Raw genomic sequence first — 21,335 nt, forward strand, 5'->3', positions numbered from 1 at the left:
AGAGCTGACTCATAAGAAAAGAATGTGATGCTGGGAAAGACTGAAGGCAGGAGGAGAAGGAGATGACAGAGGAAGAGATGGTTGGATGGCATCACTGACTCAATGGACATGAGTTTGAGTAAGCTCCGGGGGATGGTGATGGACAGGGAGGCCTGCAGGAAGTGCTGCAGTCCATGGGGTCGCAGAGTCGGACACAGCTGAGCGACTGAACAATAACAGCATAGAATTATGTTGCTTCTGGCAACACCCAATCTAGAGCAAAGCCCTGCTTCCTTAAACCCTCCTGCAAGCCACCAACACAAGTGTAAGTTCCTCCTAACAGCCTGCTACTGAAACACCCCATAGTCGCCCACGCTGTGCATTCTCCCTCGCTGTAGAGTGACAAACCCAACCACCACTGTGTTCCTGGTCATCTCTGGCTGGAGGTCAATGACAAACAGTCCAGTCCCTTATTGTTTGTAATAGATATATACTGCCATTGTTACAGAAATATGTGGAGTAATACGTACCAAGCAGTTGGTAATGGTGAGGGATTTTACTTTACTTTTTTTTTTTTTTTTGAGGGGTGAGGGGAAGAAAAGAAGAAGGGAAAGAAGAAAGAGAAGAATGAGGAGAGAATGATGGTGGTATCGGTAGTGGCGCTAAATGAAGTATTAAGTGTTGATACTGATGTTATTGGACTATATTTTTTCTTTAAAATTTCTACAATTAATATACATTACATTCAAATGAAAAATAATAGAAGTTACTTTTAGTTGGAAGAAAATTGTGATTTTTTTCCCAAGGAAAATGCTATGTGGCCATTTAAATTGTTTAAATAATTAAAAACTGAGTAATAGCTAATTAATTTGAAATGTTGTGTTAGTTTTAAGTGTACAAAAAGTGATTCAATTATACATATACATGTATGTATATATTTTAAAAATTCTTTTCCATTATAGTTTATTACAAGATATAGAATATGGTTTCCTGTGCTATACAGTAAATCCTTGTTATTTATCTACTTTATATATAGTAGTGTGTATAGATTAATCCCAAATTCCTAATCTACCACTCCCCACCCACTATCCCCTTTGGTAACCAAAATTTTTTTCTATGTCTGTGAGTCTGTTTCTGTTTTGCAAATAAGTTTATTTATATCATTTTTTAGATTCCACATATAAGTGATATCATATGATATTTGTCTTTATCTGTCTGACTTACTTCACTTAATACGGTAATCTCTAGGTCCATCCGTGTTGCTGCAAATGGCATTATTTTGTTATTTTTTTATGGCTGAATAGTATTATAAATGCCACATCTTCTTTATCCATTCATATATCGATGGACACTTGGGTTACTTCCATGTCTTGGTTATTATAAATAGTGCTTCTATGAAAAGGTTTTATTTTTGCAAGGGTATTTTGTGCCTGACTAAAATAGGCTTTCTGTAGTCCAGATCAGTTGCAGTACCAGACAAGGTACAATAGGTGTCGCTATTCCCCAGAGAGCTGCATATTGTTAATGAAGTATTTGAGTAGTGCTCATTGTAAGCCAATTATCTATCTGCCAGATATATCTAATCTCTAACTCTGAGTATTATGTGCTTTCCCCTCCATTGGCTAGTTCTAGAAACTTGCACATGTATAAGAAAACAGCACTATTTGTGTTTTAAATATATCAGTATATAGAAGTACCAGTAGTAAAAGTACATTCAAATCAGTTTCCAAGAACTGCCATCCAGATGATGAGAACTGACCCATGTTGCTTGTGCAGTGTGGTTATGCAAAAGTTCCTGATGGATGTACTGCAAAGCGGAGCCCTGAAATTTGGGCAAGTAGGCAGCCTTTAGAAGTCTGCGAGTTCTTTGTAAGCACCTAGGCATCCTTGGGGAGCATGCTGAATGTAACTCATGTTTGTGTGTGACTATGAGTTACATTGTAAACATCCATTATTGTGCTTTGTGGTAATGTCAGATACATAGAGTTTTTGCTTTTTCCTTCTGAGGGTCTACATTTTCCCAAACCTTACATGCAATTCTTCTTGGGTTATCACTTCCTGATGCCTGCCTTGTAGTTGCTATCTTCCCCTTTTCTAATTTGCTTTACGTCAAATATTCAGTTCAGTTCACGCAGTCGTGTCTAACTCTTTGCGACCCCACGAATCGGAGCACACCAGGCCTCCTTGTTCATCACCAACTCCCGGAGTTCACCCAAACCCATGTCCATCGAGTCGGTGATGCCATCCAGCCATCTCATCCTCTGTTGTCCCCTTCTCCTTCTGCCCCCAATCCTTCCCAGCATTAGGGTCTTTTCCAATGAGTCAACTCTTCACATGAGGTGGCCAAAGTATTGGAATTTCAGCTTCAACATCAGTCCTTCCAATGAACACCCAGGACTGATCTCCTTTAGGTTGGACTGGTTGGATCTCCTTGCAGTCCAAGGGACTCTCAAGAGTCTTCTCCAACACCACAGTTCAAAAACATCAATTCTTTGGCGCTCAGTCACCGTCCAACTCTCACATCCATAAATGACTACTGGAAAAACCATAGCCTTGACTAGATGGAACTTTGTTGGCAAAGTAATGTCTCTGCTTTTAAATATGCTATACAGGTTGGTCATAACTTTTCTTCCAAGGAGTAAGCTTATAAATCAAATACCCAGGCTAGGTAGAAATGACTATGAAGTTAGCAAGTTCAAAGCGAATCTATTGGAAGGCATTTGTATTTGTATGTTACTTACTGGGTCAAACTGATAGGGAGTTGGTTCTGGAGAGATGAGGGTTGACTATGCCAATTAAAAAAAAAATCCCAATAATCAACACCAGTCTTGATTTCAGTCTACTGAGTCACTCTGGGACTTGGTCTTTCACTTCAATGCTGTAGTGATTTGAAGGGTGTGCTCCAGGCTGGGGTGAGGATATCTAGCCTTGTAGAGCTGGCCTGACAAGCTCTGATGGCCTGGTGGGTTCTGGACCAGGAGGAAAGCTGGTGGAGTATGGGATGAGTAAAAGGTAGAAGAAGAGGCTTAGGGGAGGGGCTGCTAGATTATGACTCAGGTTGAAACGGAGTTGACAGATGATCCAGTCCTCTTCCTAGCAAGCATTGAGACCTACTAGGGGCCTTCTTACAAACTCCAGGGTGCAGAATGGAGGATTGGATGAACCACATATGCCAGACAATGTCTATGTATGATGAGGTGGGCAGTGGCAGATGCAGAGTTCAGACACAAAATTGTGGCCGCTAGGAATGATGTAGCAGGAAGGACCCAAACAACTATCTGAGGTACAGGGCTGGGGCACAGGTGGGGAACACTTAAGGTCTCCAAGAAACCTAGGATAAGGTTACTCGACTTGGCATGCTCTGCCCATGACCTTCAGCCCAGAAGCGGGGCAAAGATGCCTGGAATATGAGATTGCCAGAATGGTTTCCAAATCCACCTACCGACTAGGCAAAGACTTCTGCGGGATGACTGCAAGGAAGAGCCCTCTCAACTTTGAGCAAGGTGGGCAGCCTTAGAGGGTTGGAAATTCTTTGCAAATAGATTAGATGGGGCAGGAGTATGCGCAGGTGCTGACACCATGGGCCATAGCCACTTGGGGAATCAGGCCCAGGGCTAGGTCTTTCTGGAACCCATGGATCTGGGGCTTTCCAGGGGGAGGGGACCAGGCAGAACAGACCAATCTGGTGAGTAGGGAAGTGGCCTTAGGGCACAAACACTAATCACTTTAGGAGAAAAACAGCTCATCCTTTGAAATGAACTTTGCATGCATGGCCAATGTGCATGTATTTGTGGGTAAATGAGATTTATTGTTTTTTTCCCATTATACAAATATGCTTATTACAGTATAAAACAATCAGAAAATACAGAAAAGTATAGAAAATAAGTATCACCTGAAACCCCACTGTATCTCGCCAGAAATATTATCTCTAAATATATTTTGGTGAATTTCCTTTCAGTCTTCTCTCTCTCTCTCTCTCTCTCTCTCTCTCTCTCTCTCTATATATATATATATATATATATATATATATATAGACTCATTACATATGGGCTTCCCTTGTGGCTCAGATGGTAAAGAATCCGCCTGCAATGTGGGAGACCTGGGTTGATCCCTGGGTTGGGAAGATCCCCTGGAGAGGGGAAGGGCTACCCACTCCAATCTTCTGGCCTAGAGAATTCCCTGGACTATATGGTCCATGGGGTCACAAAGAGTCAGACACGACTGAGCAACTTTCACTTCAATAAGTATATATATTCAGCATAAGTATATAAATATAGATTTAATTAAATCATACTATAATGCTCTTTGTATCCTGTTTCTTCCACTTAATAATATATCTTGGACATTTTTCCACAATAACATATATAGTTCTACACCATTATTGTAATAGCTGCATAAGATTTGTTTTGCTTGATATTTCTTGTTTTAATGAGCCCTCTTGATTAACATCATATCTTCCTAGAATAATGATAAATTTGTTTATTATTTCAGCACATTGAATAGAACTTCCAAAACAAGCCCAGATACTGCTCATTCTTGACCTGAATCTAATTTTAATAGCAGTGCTTTTAAGAATTCACCATTTTTTTCGTGTTTTCTGTTGGTTTCTAATACATTCATAGTATTAAGGGAGTCTCCTTCTATATCTCAAACACTAACAGGGGTGTATATTTTTCTTTTAGGAGAATCAGGATGGATGTTGAATCGGGTCAAATACCTTTCCATCATCCATTAACATGGTACAGATTCTCCCTTTTAGCCTGCTAATGTCCTGGTGCTGAGAATACCTTGGTTTCTTGGAATGAATCCTGTCTTCGTGATTTTGCAGCCTGGGAAGGGGAAGTTGCTGCTCTTGAAAATCTTATAAAAAAGGCCGCATGTTTCAAACCGTATGCAAACCCCACTCTTCATGGACTGCTGCGTGTGTGTTAGAATGAATTGGGAAGCATTCAGCCTTTTAGTGATAGATCATTAGACGGGTAAAATCTGACTCAGATAAGCAGAGTTTAGATAACTTGGCAACAATCTATTCCTGGGTTTGATAAAACAGCCCCAGCAAAGACAGTTGGGGCTGGAATTCTCCCAAGTACACGTGGGGAGGGGAGGAAGGGAAGTGGTTGTTGGATACCTGTCACGTTTCTTTCTTGACACTCGAGCTTTCCCAGAGCTGTGCACATCCTGGGCTTCCCAGGTGGCACTACTGGTAAAGAACCCGCCTGCCAATGCAGGAGATGTAAGAGAAGTGGTTTCTACCCCTGGGTCAGGAAGATCCCCCGGAGGAGGGCATGGCAACCCACTCCAGTATTCTTGCCTGGAGAATCCCATGGACAGAGGAGCCTGGTGGGCTACAGTCCACAGGGTCACAAGAGTCAGATGACTGAAGCGACTTAGCAAGCATGCAGGTGACGGTGGAGACAAGGAAGATAGTAATCATTATCACACATTGAGCACCTTCCCAGAGCTAGGCTCAGCGCTGGGTGCTCTGAGTGTATTATTTCTTCAAGCACACCAGGAGCTCTTCTGTGTCTTTTTTACATGAGGAAACCAGAGTTTAGTTTGCTCAAGGCTCCCAGCTGGGAAGTGGTAGAGGCAGGATTTGAAGCCAAGTGTGTTTGTTCCTCTGTTAACCTTGCCCATGCCCACATCCAGCTTTGCTGGCATCCCATTCTGTTGGGAAAGACTGACTGATGGAGATGTGTTTAATCAAAAACAGTACTTTTCAGCTTCTGGATTATTCTTTTAAGAAGCAGCTCTGTGCTACTAGCTCTATTTTTATGTTGAATCAGGTCAAATTAAATGTTTTTGGGCTGTTTACCATGTGGAAAGTATAATGCTAGTTGCTGTAGGAAACGTTGAAGTGTAAATCAAGACTCATATCTGGACAAATTGAAATCCAGTCTTGCAAAGCAATATGTAAGTTGATTGCTTAACCTTAAAAATAGCTACTCCACCAGATAATATATACCAAACTGACTTTCCAGGGGTGGGACTGTGTGTATTAGAAGACATATACAATCAGACAGGTCTGCTCCTTTCTGAGGCCCTCACACCACACACCAATGTAACTCCTGGTCTATAAGTTTATTAAAAAATTTAATTCAAGTCATGGAAAACTAGCAAAGATTAAAGCATCCATTTTTATTGTGGAGGAATAGCCTTATTAGAATTGATGCTACAGAAAAATAAAGTAGGAACATTAGATAACAATGGAGAATTTGAAAAAGTGTTTAAATAAATAAGAATACACTGAATTATATGTCATATACACATTATTATATATGAAATAGATAATTAATAAGGACCTACCATATAGCACAGGGGACTCTTCTCCATACTCTGTAATGGCCTATATGAGAAAAGAATCTAAAAAATGGGTGGCGAGTTTCCTGGTGGTGCAGTGGTTAAGAGTCCACTTGCAATGCAGGGGACGTGGGTTCAATCCCTGGTCCAGGAAGCTCTCACAGGCTCTCATTTTTGGCAGCTAAGCCTGTGAGCCACAACTACTGAAGCCCGTGTGCCCTAGAGCCTGTGCTCTTCAACAAGAGAAGCCTGAGCATTGCAATGAAGAGTAGCCCCTGTTTGCCACAGCCAGAGAAAGCCTGAGCACGGCAGTGAAGACACAGTACAGTCAAAGTAAAAAATAGAAAAGAGTAGATCCATGTATAGGTGTAACTGATATTCACTTTGCTATACAACAGAAACTAACATTGTAAATCAGCTTTACTCCAATACATTTTTAAAAAAAGATTATATGAGTCAATACGATAAATTATACTAAAATTTATAAAAGACATTCAAAGTTTTACAATGAGCAAGCATTACTTTTAAAATAAAAGCTGGTTTCAGTAACTTAAACCCAGGTTAAAAAAGTTTATTAAATACATAAGAAAGCAATACCTCACCTTCAAATACTGGCAACAAACGTAAACAGATAATTTGCCTTATGATATTAGTAAACTCTGTGGCTGGAGCTAGGATAAAGTCAAGAAAGGGAAAAACAGTAAGAAAATAGTGAAAATGTTCAACATGTTCATATCCTTTAACTTGGTTTCCTCTTTCTGAGAACTTATTCTAAGGAAAATGTTCTATGGATGGGGAATCTAAATGTGCAAGGTGCTTCACCATAATGCAGAAGTGGTTAACCAAACCATAGTAGATCTATGCAATGGGATATTACTCAGTCATTAAAATAATCATTGTGAAGACTTTGTGGTCACAGACTAATAGAGTAATGATAAATGAAAACAGCAGAAATTTACCTACACAATTATTCCACTTCTGGGAAAATAAGTTGTTATGATTAAGGCTTAGAAGTAAATATGGAAAAATCAGTAGAGTTGTACTTGGATAAAGATAATCAGGATTTTTTAATTTAAAATTTAGTTTCTGGTCAAGAATGATTTTTTAAACTTTTTATTTTGCATAGGCATATAGCCAGCCCACAATATTGTGATAGTTTCAGGTGGACAGCCAAAGGACTCAGCCACATGTATACATGTATCCATTCTCCCCCAAACTTCCCTCCCATCCAGACTGCCAGGTAACATCGAGCAGAGTTCCCTGTGCTGTATAGTAAGAACTTGTTGGTTATCCATTTTAAATATAGCAGAGTGTACATAGTCAAAAATTATTTTTAAAGAAAAAAAAAAGAAAAGTGTGGTGTTGGGTTCTTTGGGCATCTCAGTGGGTTATGCCAACATTGTCTACACCAGCATTAGACAGTTGGCTAGATAGGACAGTGGAGCCGCCGCCTCTGTAACGGGCGCAGATCCCACCCAGACCTGGTGCCTTCCGTTCAGATGGTCACCCCTTCGTCAGCCTGTAGCCTAGGCCTTCTTCCTGACTCTCATGCGGGGCATCTCCCTAGCACAGTCCTCTCTCCTGCCTGCAGCCCCCAAAGCTCCCAGATACACTGCACTCCCTTGTTCAGCTCCTGCTCCCTCCTTCCCGAAACCCTTAAGAGAAGTAATTCCAAATGAATGAAAAGAACAGAACTGGACTTTGTTATGTACAGGGTAATTACCTGAGAAACAGGATGCTACATTAAATTTTTATGATTCATCTTTTACATGACCAAACTGCTTCCTAGAAGGGGCTTGCCTGGTGGCTCAGACAGTTAAGAATCCGCCTGCAATGTGGGAGACCTGGGTTCTATTCCGGGTTGGGAGGATCCCCTGGGGAAGGGAATGGCTACTCCAGTATTCTTGCCTGGAGAATTCCATGAACAGAGGAGTCTGGTGGGCTATAGACCACGGTGTTGCAAAGAGCTGGATGCTGGCAGGCTACAGTCCACGTTGTTGCAAAGAGCTGGACATGGCTGAGTGACTAACACACACCGAAGGATTAATCCAGGTTAAAGTGAAAATTTAAAAGCTTCTGAATAAAGCTTGAGAGAGGAGCATAGGGGCAGGGACAACTGACAAATTAATCCACGAGTGAGGAATATGACTTGTTAGATCTGGAATTCTCTGGAAAACGGTGCTAAACATGCTCAGTTATCTTGAAATTGTCTGAATAAGCAAAAGGGCACTGAAGGTAGCACTCATAAAAAACAGGGCATGATCCAGGAAAGGATTTTATTTATAGAAGTGTGAGGTTGGAAGGACAGAAAGCAGACAGGGCCACCCCTGCCTGTCTTTCAGCTGAGGAAATTCAGGGCAGCCAGATGTCCAGCCAGGACCAAATCTGATCTTCTGGTGCTCGGCCCAGTACTCTTTGTCCTTCTGGAATGATTGTAGAGGGAATTTTTTTTGGTCCTGTAGTCATTTCTATTTTGCAAAGTTAAAATATTCACATGATTTAGAAACAAAAACATTATCAAAAGATGTACATTGAAAAGATTCCCTCCTACCACTTTTATTAATTTCTTATGCATCTTTCTAGTGTCTCTTTGTGGAAATACAAACAAATCTAAAAATATTAAGATGCTTTCTTATTTCTGACTCTTTCTAACACAGTGTATAAAGGAGATATTTGCATATCAATGCATAGAAAGCTTCCTTGTTTAAGATATTTCACTGTAAGAATGTACAATAGTGTATTTAACTAGTTCCTTTTTATGGACCATTGGGTTATTTCCAATCTTTTGCTTTTACAACCTGTGCTGCCATAAATATCCCGGTACACATGTCATTTTATAGGAATATAGGTGTATCTGTAGAAGAAATTCCCAGAAGTGGATTTATGAGGCCAAAGAATAATTGCATGTATAGTTTTGATAAATTGTCAGACTGCCTTCCATAGGACTTGTACCCACCCGTTTTGCATTCCATTTAGCAGAGTAGAAACATGCTTTCTTCCCCTACAGAGTTGATCCTTGCTAGTGATCTGTTTTCCCAAGTTATATTCTGCTTGAACTAATATGGAATTTTCTTTCATCTTTTGAGTAAATACCATTGATATCAATTCATATCATCCCAAGGCATGTTGGATCACATGGGGAACCAGCTTAGACTTAAAAACTTGGTACATCTAATACATAATATGTAGTCCCACAAGTGTCAGTGTTTCTTGCTCCAAATTAGCTCTTTCTTGCACTTCTCTTTGAGAGGCCCTTGCTTGGAATAACCTTGGATATTGGGTAATCAGGTAGGCAATTCTAATTTTATTCTCAAAGTGATCTTGTGGGATGTGAGGAGTAATTATAATTTCCACTTGACAGATGAGGAAACCGAAGCACAAAAGAGTGGGACAGCACTCTCTTACTGCCCGCTCCTCTCCTCGGGTCGGGGGCTCAGATGTAAGATTGGGGGCTCCAGTGTGAGATGGGGGCATTGTGAGCTGGGGCTGCCTCCTGCTGAGGAGATGCAGGTCATGCAGAGGGAGCAGAGTAGCACTGAAGGATGGCTCTAGGCTCCAGGCTTGAAGAGTAGAAAGAAAGACTCCTTAATTCAAGTGCTACATGGCAACCTGGTTTGCTTGCATCCTTAATGTTTCTCTGGACCGGGGACTGGGCCTTCTCCACCTTCATACCTGGTACTTCCAGGATTTTCAGGGCTCAGGACAAGAGTACAGAAGGAAGACGCCAGCCTCCAGCTGTCCCTTTCCAATCCTAGCCATGGTCCCACCCCTGTTTCTCAAGGACCCCTGTGCCCTGGCCTCAGCCACCGCCTCAGGCCTAGAATTTCACACACAGGCAGTAAGATCCACCATACAGACCCAAGGAAAAGGCCTGTCCAGACCCTGGAAGCAGGTTTAGGGCTGTGTGGATATTGAATTCCAACATCTCAGGTATTTGGAGGATGGCTTAGAGGGAGGTTAAGACTCCAGGTGAGCACACCCCTTTGGGCCCATAGGCTTCTTTGCCAGAGCAGAACCCTCTAAAATATAGGGCCTGTGGGTAGTACTATGGGAAAGAGTTCAATCAAATTATCAATCTGCAGGCATCAGTGAGAGAAAATTCAGGTACGGACAAGCCAGATGGGAGTCATGAAATTTACTATGAAATATATTCATAGTAAAAAGGGTTTGAAGAGGCAGAAGGGAGGCAGAGGTCACAGAAGCTCAGGAAGCAGGAATACATAAGTACAACACGTGTTCTGGAAGGGGATGGTCCAGGGACGGGCAGGGAGGGAGCTGTCTTCGAGCTGGGGTATCTTGGCACATGAAGGTACATGGCACTGGCTGTAGGTGGGAATCATTCTTTTTCAGACCATAATTCCAGTCTTCCATCCTCTACTCAGAAGGCAGAGATGTCTGTAGACTCAGGGGCAAAACTCCTTTCCAGCCTGGTTGTCAAGCCACCGTGTTCTGCCCAGATTCAGAGGCTTTTGCTTCAAGCAATACATGGTTGGGTTTGTTGAATCAGAACTTTAACTCAGGGATCCCTCTGCAATATCAGTTCAGTTCAGTTGCTCAGTCGTTTGTGACCCCATGAACTGTAGCATGCCAGGCCTCCCTGTCCATCACCAACTCCCAGAGTTCACCCAAACCCATGTCCATTGAGTCGGTGATGCCACCCAACCATCTCATCCTCTGTCTTCCCCTTCTCCTTCTGCCCTCAATCTTTCCCAGCATCAGGGTCTTTTCAAATGAGTCAGCTCTTCACATGAGGTGGCCAAAATATTGCAGTTGCAGCTTCAACATCAGTCCTTCCAATGAATATTCAGGACTAATTTCCTTTAGGATGGACTGGTTGGATCTCCTTGCAGTCCAAGGGACTCTCAAGAGTCTTCTCCAACACCACAATTCAAAAGCATCAATTCTTCAGTGCTCAGCTTTCTTTATAGTCCAACTCTCACATCCATACACGACCACTGGAAAAACCATAGCCTTGACTAGACGGACCTTTGTTGACAAAGTAATGTCTTTGCTTTTTAATATGCTGTCCAGGTTGGTCATAACTTTCCTTCCAAGGAGTAAGCCTCTTTTAATTTCATGGCTGCAATCACCATCTGCAGTGATTTTGGGGCCCAGAAAAATAGTCAGCCACGGTTTTCACTGTTCCCCATCTATTTGCCATGAAGTGATGGGACCAGATGCCATGATCTTAGTTTTCTGAATGCTGAGCTTTAAGCCAACTTTTTCACTCTCCTCTTTCACCTTCATCAAGAGGCTCTTTAGTTCTTCTTCACTTTATGCAATATGGGTAACGCAAAAACTCTGTCAGCTGAGTGGTTCCAAAAAAATATAACTAAGCACAAAACACCTCCAAGAAAATCATGCCATGGTGAGTTTTCCTTGACTATCAGTCCTTCCCTCCTTGAGAGTTTATCCAAATTATTTTGTCCTTTCAGCTATCCTAAAATGTTCCTACTATTATTTCCATTTTGGGTGATTCCAATCCAGCCAGCAAGTCAATGCCTAACTGGCATCAGTATCAATATTATCAGGTTTTTATTGCATTTGCTCAAGTCTTCATAAGCTCAGTTTCACTTTCTCACAAAGTTATTGACTCCTGGAGTCAGAAGGAATCTAAATCCTGGTGCTTAAATGCTCTCAGTAACCAAGGTTTCATAACCTTGTAAGGTAGTAAAGTCCACACTTGAGTCAATGACTTCCAAAGGGTCTTCTTTAGGTTTGGCTGAAATCTAAATTCTCCAATTTCCCAATCACCAGTTTTAATCTGACCCCTTGGGGGCTATACAGAATATCTTCCCTTCCTTTACCAGTTGACCGCCATGGCCCAGTTTACCATTGTAATCTATCTGAATTACCTCTGTGGATTAGACACCTTTAGTATCTTCAACTATTTTTATATGATATAGTTTTAGGGACTATTCCCTAAATCCACATGCTAAATTTGCAATGTTTCAGAGGTTCCCCAAGTGAAGATGTTGTGGAGGCTGTTGGATGGGTAATCTGATATTCAAGAGAAAGAACTAAGCTAATGGATATAGATTTGAGAATCATTAGCTTGTGTAGGGGGTGATTGAAACTTTTAGCATAGATTAGGTCACCCTGAGGGGCCGTGAGGTAAGGGAAGAATGGGTTGTTCAAGGTTGGGTGGAGAAGGAGGTAAGACCACACAAAGAACATGGAGAAGCAGTGACCAGGGAGAGTGTTACTATAGGAACCCAGGAAGGAGAAAGTTTAAAGTAGGGGTAGCAGTGATGCCTAATGTAGCAAAGGCCCAGTCTTTTGGTAGTTGAGGGAGATGTCGGTTTCTTAGGAGAAGTGAGAGCTAGAAAACAGAGAATTGAGAATGGGAGGCAAGGAAGTAGAGTCAAGTGACTGGAGATGAATTTTTGAGACGCTAGGCTGGGGGGGGGAAGTGGAGCCCTAAGGAAGGGGAAGTCTAGGGAGATCTATCTATCTTTAGAGTGGGAGAGATCTGAGCTTGTTTCAGTTCTATGGGAAAGGGCTGAGACAGAGGGAGAGATGGAAGAGAAGTGGCAGGTGGGGAGATAGAAGATGGGTGATGGAACAATGGTCCTGAGGAAGACTGTGGGGGATAATGAAGGACACGAGGAGGATGTGTCCTTAATGGATTGGAATGGGCACCTCATTCACAAAGATGGAAAAAAGACAATGTGGATGGGTTTCAAAGCAGATGAACCTGAATGTTGGGGAAGAGAGTTAAGGACAAGATATCCAGTTTCTTCTTGACATAGAAGGTATCATCATGTACTGATGATCAAGGGGTGCAATGATACAGTAGGGATCTGAGAATAATTACCAGGGTGAGGAATATATTGCCCTGCTCCTAACAAGATGATATGTCTCCTGCCTGGCCCTGAGTAGCACCGCAGCTCCTGCTGTCCCTCCACCCCACCCACAAGATTGGATAACTGTGGATCCCACCATCGGCTTGAATGGGATCCCAGTTTATTACCATCAAACTTGAGGACAAATATCTGATTGAATCCCTGGTGTCCAAACTCTTCTCTTGGATGAGAAAGAACCTGGGGGGTCAGGGGCTCTTCCAAGCACTCTAAGGATATTAAATGATTTACTCCTCAAGCAACACTATGAGGCAGGCACTATTATTATCTCCATGAGGAAACTGAGGTATAGACTGTAAGTAACTTGCTTAAGGTCATTTAGCTGGGAAATGGATGAGCAGTGTTAGGATAAGAATATCAGGTAGCTGGTTCCAGAGTCCAAGCTCTTAAGTTCCTTTAAGGAGAGAGAATGAAGATGACTTACAGAGCAAAGGAGAGAAGGAATCTAAAGAGGATCCAAATGGTTTTGAGCTCCTGGTGATAGTCCTTGAGGTCCAGGCTTTTCTGGGTCTTGTTTTCTTGAGCCTTAATTCTTCAGCCATGCTTCTGATACTGTGAGATACCCTGTGTCATAATAAAAGGTGAAACTGGACAGATTCAACTGGAGGGCCTGAGTTGTTCTTGGGAAGCTAAGGTTTCCCTAGCCCTGATACCCGGGAGTCTTTGATAAGGAGGATGTGGCAGTCACAGGGGATAGTGTAGGATTTCTGCTGCCTTGCTTGAGGGAGGAGATGAGGCTGCGTGGGTTACTGAGCCAGCTTGGGCATGGGAGTGTCAGTTGTCTTAGGTTTCTCTGTCCTCGACTTGTCTTGCCTGGTACCCTATGCTTCGTCCCTTTGAGATCCTCGCAGATTCACCCACAGTCTGTCTGAGTTGGGACACTCTGGGTATCAGATCCTCCTGGCTTTACCTCCCTCCCCTTTCCAGCCTGGGGCCAACTGGCAATTGTTTCAGCTATATTCTCATCAACAACCCACCACTTGCTTTTCCCATGTACCTGTCAGGCCGTTTCCCAATCCTGAAGGCACCCTAATATTCACTTTCTCTGCTGGGGTTTAGCTAGAGAAAATTCACAATCAGGCTGACTCCTCAGACAAGAAATGGTTGTCTGACAAATAGCTAAGAAAAGAAGAGAAGTGAAAGGCAAAGGAGAAAAGGAAAGATATGCATCTGAATGCAGAGTTCCAGAGGATAGCAGGGAGAGCTATGAAAGCCTTCTTAAGTGAACAATGCAAAGAAATAGTCGGAATCAATAGACTGGGAAACACTAGAGATCTCTTCAAGAAAATTAGAGATTCCAAGGGAACATTTCATGCAAAGATGGACACAATAAAGGACAGAAACAGTTTGGACCTAACAGAAGCAGAAGATATTAAGAAGAGGCAACATACAGAGAAGAACTGCACAAAAAAGGTCTTAATGACCCAGATAAACATGATGCTGTTATCACTCACCTAGAGCCAGACATCCTGGAGTGTGAAGTCAAGTGAAATTTAGGAAGCATTACTATGAACAAAGTTAGTGGAGGTAATGGAATTCCAGCTGAGCTATTTCAAAATGCTAAAAGATAATGCTGTGAAAGTGCTGCACTCAATATGTCAGCAAATTTGGAAAACTCAGCAGTGGCCACAGGACTGGAAAATGTCAGTTTTCATTCCAATCCCAAAGAAAGGTAATGCCAAAGAATGCTCAAACTACCGCACAATTGCACTCATCTCACATACTAGCGAGGTAATCTTCAAAATCCTTCAAGCTAGGCTTCAACAGTACATCCAGATGTACAAGCTAGATTTATAGAAAAGGCAGAGGAACCAGAGATCAAATTGCCAAGATCTGTTGGATCATACATTACTATATATAAAGCAGATGGCCAGTGCAAGTTTGATGTGTGAAGCAGGGCACCCAAAGTTGGTGCTCTGGGACAACCCAGAGGGATAAGGTGGGGAAGGAGATGGGAGGGGAGTTCAAGATGGGAGGGGACACATGTGTACCTGTGGCCAATTCATGTTGATGTGTGGCAAAAACTGTCAAAATATTGTAATATCCTCCAATTAAAATAAATAAACTAAAAAATTAAAAATATTGACAGGAGAACAAAAAAAAAAAAAGAGAGAGAAAAAACAAGGGAATTCCAGAAAGACATCTACTTCTGCTTCATTGACTACACTAAAACCTTTGACTGTGTCGATCACAACAAACTGTGAAAAATTCTTCAAGAGATGGGAATACCAGACCACTTTACCTGTCTCCTGAGAAACCTGTACGAAGGAAAAGAAGCAACAGTTAGAACCAGACATGGAACAATGGACTGGTTCCAAATTGGGAAAGGAGTACGTCAAGGCTGTATATTGTCACCCTGCTTATTTAACTTATATGCAGAGTACATCATGCAAAATGCTGGGCTGGATGAAGCACAAGCTGGAATCAAGATTGCCAGGAAAAATATCAATAACCTCAGATATGCAGATGACACCACCTTATGGCAGAAAGAGAAGAGGCACTAAATAGCCTCTTGATGAAAGTAAAAGAGGAGAGTGGAAAAGCTGGCTTAAAACTCAACATTCAGAAAACTAAGATCATGGCCTCCGGTCCTATCACTTCATGGCAAATAGATGGGAAAACAATGGAAACAGTGAGAGACTTTATTTTCTTGGGCTCCAAAATCACTGCAGATGGTGATTGCCGCCATCAAATTAAAAGATGCTTGCTCCTTGGAAGAAAAGCTATGACCAACCTAAACAGCATATGAAAAAGCAGAGAAATTAGTTTGCCAACAAAGGTTTATCTTGCCAAAACTATGGTTTTTCCAGTAGTCATGTATGGATGTGAGAGTTGGACAATAAAGCAAGCTGAATGCTGAAGAATTGATACTTTTGAACTCTAGTGTTGAAGACTCTTAAGAGTTCCTTGGACTGCAAGGAGATCCAACCAGCCCATCCTAAAGGAAACCAGTCCTGAAAATTCATTGAAAGGACTGATGCTGAAGTTGAAATTCCAATACTTTGGCCACCTGATGTGAAGAACTGACTCATTGGAAAAGACCCAGATGCTGGGAAAGATTGAAGGCAGAAAGAGAATGGGACAACAGAGGATGAGATGGTTGGATGGCATCACCAACTCGATGGACACGAGTTTGAGTAAGGTCTGGGAGTTGGCAATGGACAGGGAAGCCTGGCATGCTGCAGCCCATGGGGTCACAAGAGTCAGACACAACTGAGTGACTGAACTGAACTGAACTTTTAGATCCCTTCATGATATGGCCTTTGGGGGTCTTGACCTCATTCTCATCTGTAGCACATTCCCTCTCTCTCCTCCTCCCTGACTGTTCTCCTTTCTGAACACTTTCCTCAGGAAGCCCTTCTCTCTCTCCTTGCTCCATGAGTCTTCTTCTGTCAAGGGTGAAGTCTCCCTCTAGCAGGTGTTCTTGGTCCTGCAGTGAGCCTTTCTCTGAGCGTTTTCCGTGAACCTCCTGCATTGGAAGAACTCTCTGTTGACCCTGAGAGTTCTTGCCCCATATTAGACGTGGGGGAGAGACCCTGGAATCTGCTTTTCATCAACATCTCCTCTTGTCCCTCCGCATATGGGAGCTAGGAAACTCTTTTTTTTTTTTTTGCAAGTTGCTTTATTTACAATGCCAACTTTAAAAGTCACTGAACTAAAATTAAGTGGACAATAAACTAGGCAGAAATTGCTTTACAAAAAGGGAAAGCCCAAAATGCCACTTTCTATAGGGAACCCACAGTTCAATTTTATTCAGAGCAAAGAAAATAAACTTTCAATCATACTAGAAGAAACTGGGCCGTTAAGTTTGGGAACTGTACTGAAACTACACATGCAATGAGGACAACATTCTGCTAATACAATTGACTTGCTGCTGCATTTGTTGACTGTTTTTCTAATATTAACAATTATAAACAAAGCAGTGCAACTAGTATTTGGAATAATCCTTACAGTGTTACAGCGTTAGACACGAAATTTCACTTCTCCTCACACCACTGGTTCTCTTTGCGTACCTGGGCTTCCTCTTCTTCAGTAAAATCATTTTTGATATTGAATGTCTTTCGAATCTCCTCAGGAGTTTTCCCCTTGATCATATTAGCAACAGTCTTGCAGGTAACATCAAGCAAATCTTTGATGTCTAAGTAGTTTGCTGCCAATATAAGCTCAAAGAGTGTCCCTTGGTCAACTTTCAAGAATTCTTGATCCCAAACAGGTATATCATCTGTTCGTTTTTCTTTGTTCTCATCATCCTCAGGAGGAGGAGGATCATCCTTGTGGTGGGTGAACCACTGAATGACCTTTTTTAATATTGCTGCATTAACATTTGGCAAGGGGACTGGATCATCATCTCCTTCATCATCCATTCCCAAATCTTCCAACATAGTCTTGATGGTCACAGACTGTTTTGCAATTTCAACATCAACTTCGAATATCTCTCCATCAGAGCTCTGCAACTTAATTGAAGGCATGGTATTAGGTCTCACAGAGAGAGAAGGCCGGAGGCTGAAGTGAGCAGGGAGGCGTCGTCAAACAGCAAAACCTAAAAGTGGAGAACAAGGCCAATATAACCCTAGGAAACTCTTTTTTCTATTGCATCTAAAGTTCCTCAGAACTTTAACCTCTCAGAATCCTCATCTTCTTTCCCTCCTTTTTTGCACTTGCTTTTCTTCAAGCCCTGTAGAGGTGTTCAGTTTTCCACTGACTTCCACTGCAGATGTTCAGTATGTGATAGTTGGATTTTACAGTTTGCCACAGATATGGCAGACTAGTTTGCCACAGATATGACAGGAAAATGAGCTTGGAATTCTAAACAGCCTTTGAAAAATTTAAAAAAATCTTGGGACCAGAAGCCATGAATCGTCTGGGGCTACTTGTGCAGTTATTGTTGAAATTACTGGAGCTGTTGACTATTTGGAAATCAAATCCCATAAACAAACTGGCTGTGCCATCAGTCATAAAAAGATCTGGCTCTGGGAAGTCCTGATGGGTAGGGACAAGCAGGGACATGGGAGGAGAATGGGAGGCTCAGAACTGCATGAATTGAGCAGAAATGTTTGGCGAGCTGCAAGGAGCAGCTGCTCCCTGCGAGCTGGGCCCTAGGGACTTGTGGAAGGGAAGACAAGTTCTGGGCGGGCTGATGCCATCGAAACCACTCTCTGGAGACATAGGTGCTGTTCGCTGGGAAGGCGAGTGGCCGTCTGTCACACGAAGGGCTTTGCTGATCTCTGACACTGGATATCCGCACCTTCCCGCCCCCCCCACCGCCGCCCTGCTGCCAGGACCTAGGGGAGAGAGGGCTCTGGGCCATGAGTCAGGGCCAGGAATGCCCGGCACAGCCCGGGAAGGAGCCAAAGAAGATGACTCTGGTATAAACCCTGGCCACTTGGGGTGGAAAATAAATCAGAGAGAAGGTTGTGGTAGGGAGTGTGCACTCACTCCCCCCATCTGCTGCTTCACAACGAGGCACCTTCCCTGTGCAAGCCTGGCAGCAGCTGCCCTGCTCTTTCTTGGGGGGCAGGCCAGGCAGAGGTAGAGCCTCTTCTCTTAGTGTTAGGCAGACCTCGGTTCAAGTTCCTTTTCTGCTACTTTACTTACTAGCTGTGTGATGTTGGCAAACCCAAGTTCTTTCTCAGACGGCTTCTTTATCAGTGAAATGAGGATGACTGAAGTACCTGTGTGTAGGGTTGCTGCAGCATGTGAATGGAGCTTATACATGTAACATGCTTAGTTTATCAACATGCTCATGGTTGACATTTGATAATTGTTCAATGGTATTATTACTTTACTAACCAGGAAAGAAAGATCTTCAATGAAGTATTTGGCCCCCAATTATTAAATCTATCCTTAATCTCTTTCCCTATAGACTGGGATGGACCTGCTATCAAGAGTTTAAAGAAATTTCATCTTGTTTCCTGACTCCTTTCAGTGAAAAGTGTTTCTTCTCTGCATTTCTTTTTTACAGAAAGAAAATTGAACCAACATCATCAGTCTTGAGTTTCACACAGCTCTCAGTCTGCAGGGAATAAAGAAGAAGAAAGAAGCAATTTTAGCTCTGCAGGGGAGCATTTCAAAAGGGGAGTGTGAGGGGATTGGGCTCAATTATTAATAATACACGTATTTCTCTCAGTTTCCTTAAAATTTGGAGGTCTGGTTTCAGGAAGTTACTAAAACTTGAAAAACTGCAGGCATTGCATAGATATTTGACAAACAGTTATAACACACTATATGTACTCATCACATTTAGAAGAATTATAAAGGCAAGAGTGATGCAGTAAGCAGAGCCCTGGTCTTGGGGAGAGAAGAGCTGGGTGCGCGTTCTGGCCTACTTGCTGTGTATGACACAGGGTATGTCAGTAAACCACTCTGAGCCTCAGTTTATTCATCTATAAAATGGGGATGAGGACAGTTCCCAAGGCAATGGAATGGATACATACAACTGTACTGAAGACAACTGTAAAATGATGAACAAATGGGACATTGTTTATCTGGGAATTTAAAAAACAGAATCTTCCAAGCAACAAAATGCTGAATATAGCAAAATCTAGTTCAGGTTTAACAGACTGACATTCGAGTTCTTACTGTGTGAGAACCATAGTAGACCTATTTAATTCTCATAAATAACCTGTGAGATAATGCTCTTATCATATCTATTTTACAGACGATAAACCCAAGGCACAAAGAAGTGAGGTAACTCATCCCATATCCCCCAAACTAGCAAGTGTCAAAGGCTGAACACACACTTGGGTGACTTGAGCTTAGAGCACATCGTGTTTTTTGGTAGACTCACTGCATGCACTCATGTGCGTGATCTCATCTACAATTCACAATAATTCTATGAGGACTGTATTATCACTTCCATTTAGGAGACAAGGAAGTAAGGCATAGAGAGAATAAGTGACTTTGTCAAGGCCAGAGAGTTTAAAAGTTTGAGTCAGGATTTAAACCAGGCAGTTTGACCTCAGGGTCTATACTCTTAACCACCACTCTAGTGGAATGGTTCTAAAATTATTTTTAAAATAATCATTCACTTTCAAAATCATACTATCAGGGTGCCTGAAGAAAGAGTCACTATGGCCCAGAATACACGGCAATGAGATAACCCTCTGGGCTGTGAACTCCCCAGATGATGACCGCTGGTATGTCACAGGGGGCGCCCTGAGCAATTTAGGCAGGGCAGAGCCAACCGTGATGGAAATCACAGTGACATCATGGAGGTGGCATCAGTAACACACCAGCTCTGACCGAGGTGGGTCCATCACATGCTTTGGTGGTGAACATCTGTTTTATTGCACTAAACTGCACTTGTGCACATATCAATCCCCTTCTAAATCCACAAAACGGAAAAAGAAACCAAAGAGAAACCTCCAGAGGACCGGTGGAGCCTAGGCCAAGTCTTCTGTAAATTGTACTCTTTGGAAATAATATGTTTAAACGTCAGTAGCTCCAGTAATCTGGAATATGCTCTATCCAGTCTTGAAATCCTCCGTCCAGTCACGGCACCCAACGACAGTCGGTTCTTTCACCCGCAGGGGGCAGCACGAGCGCCGATCTTGGTCTGGTCAGGACGCTCCGGGCTCCGGAGTTCAGGAGACAGAAAACTGGAAGAGGAGGGAGGAGTTAGATACAGAAATAAGACCCATGAATTCTGACTTCGGATAAAACATGTCATTCATTTAAACCCCTCCCGTCTGGCTGAACCTGAAACTCCCGGCGAGCAGGCCTTGTGGGCCCAGGAGACGTGCGGTGCCGGGCGGGCCCAGGGAGGGCAGGCGCAGCATCCTTTGCCCGGCCCACAAGGAAGCCTTTGCCGAACTCGCGGTGGGTACGGGCGCTGAGCAATATCCTGCGTGGATATCAGTCCCTCCGCGGCCAAACTGCGGCGCCAGGGCCGGCCGTCCCCATTTCGTAAGACCGGACAGAAACGCATCCTCGGCTACCCGGACCAGGGCGGGCCCGCCGCCGCCTCACGTGCTCCCCGCCCAGGTCACAGGCGCGGCCCCGCTCGGCTCGTCCGAGGGCTGGGCGCCGGCGGGCTCGGCCCACTCACTGCAGGCGCCCGCAGCGCGGAGGACGCGCCCCGGGCTCAGTCGTCCCGGGACGGGAGGCTTTTCCCTTTACCAAGTTATTTTTCCCTTTTCCCAGTTATTTTGTTCCCAATTTTCCTGGCAGGGACTCATCCTCAGTCCCTATGTT

General features: G+C 43.1%; 2 protein-coding genes across 2 annotated transcripts in view; one reads left to right on the top strand and one right to left on the bottom strand.

Annotated features, from left to right (window-relative positions):
- SEMA4F (ssemaphorin 4F) overlaps positions 1-20,740 on the top strand; it is a 51,051-nt gene extending 30,311 nt beyond the window's left edge. The window contains exon 15 of the mRNA XM_061155826.1: positions 19,105-20,740. Within this exon, the coding sequence (XP_061011809.1) occupies positions 19,105-19,106 (2 nt within the window). The 3' untranslated portion in view covers positions 19,107-20,740. The remainder of the gene's footprint in view (positions 1-19,104) is intronic.
- On the bottom strand, positions 16,747-17,727 carry LOC133065114 (S-phase kinase-associated protein 1-like). Its single transcript, XM_061155827.1, has one exon. It carries the CDS (start codon positions 17,609-17,611, stop codon positions 17,120-17,122), a length of 492 nt encoding a protein of 163 aa, XP_061011810.1. The 5' UTR covers positions 17,612-17,727; the 3' UTR covers positions 16,747-17,119.
- Positions 20,741-21,335: the final 595 nt, after the last annotated feature.

This window comes from Dama dama, chromosome 11 (genome assembly GCF_033118175.1).
Source record: "Dama dama isolate Ldn47 chromosome 11, ASM3311817v1, whole genome shotgun sequence".
Taxonomy (NCBI): domain Eukaryota; kingdom Metazoa; phylum Chordata; class Mammalia; order Artiodactyla; family Cervidae; genus Dama; species Dama dama.

What these genes read in the sequence shown, in the direction of transcription:
- LOC133065114 (XM_061155827.1), bottom strand. Translation starts at nt 17,611, where the DNA reads ATGCCTTCAATTAAGTTGCAGAGCTCTGATGGAGAGATATTCGAAGTT.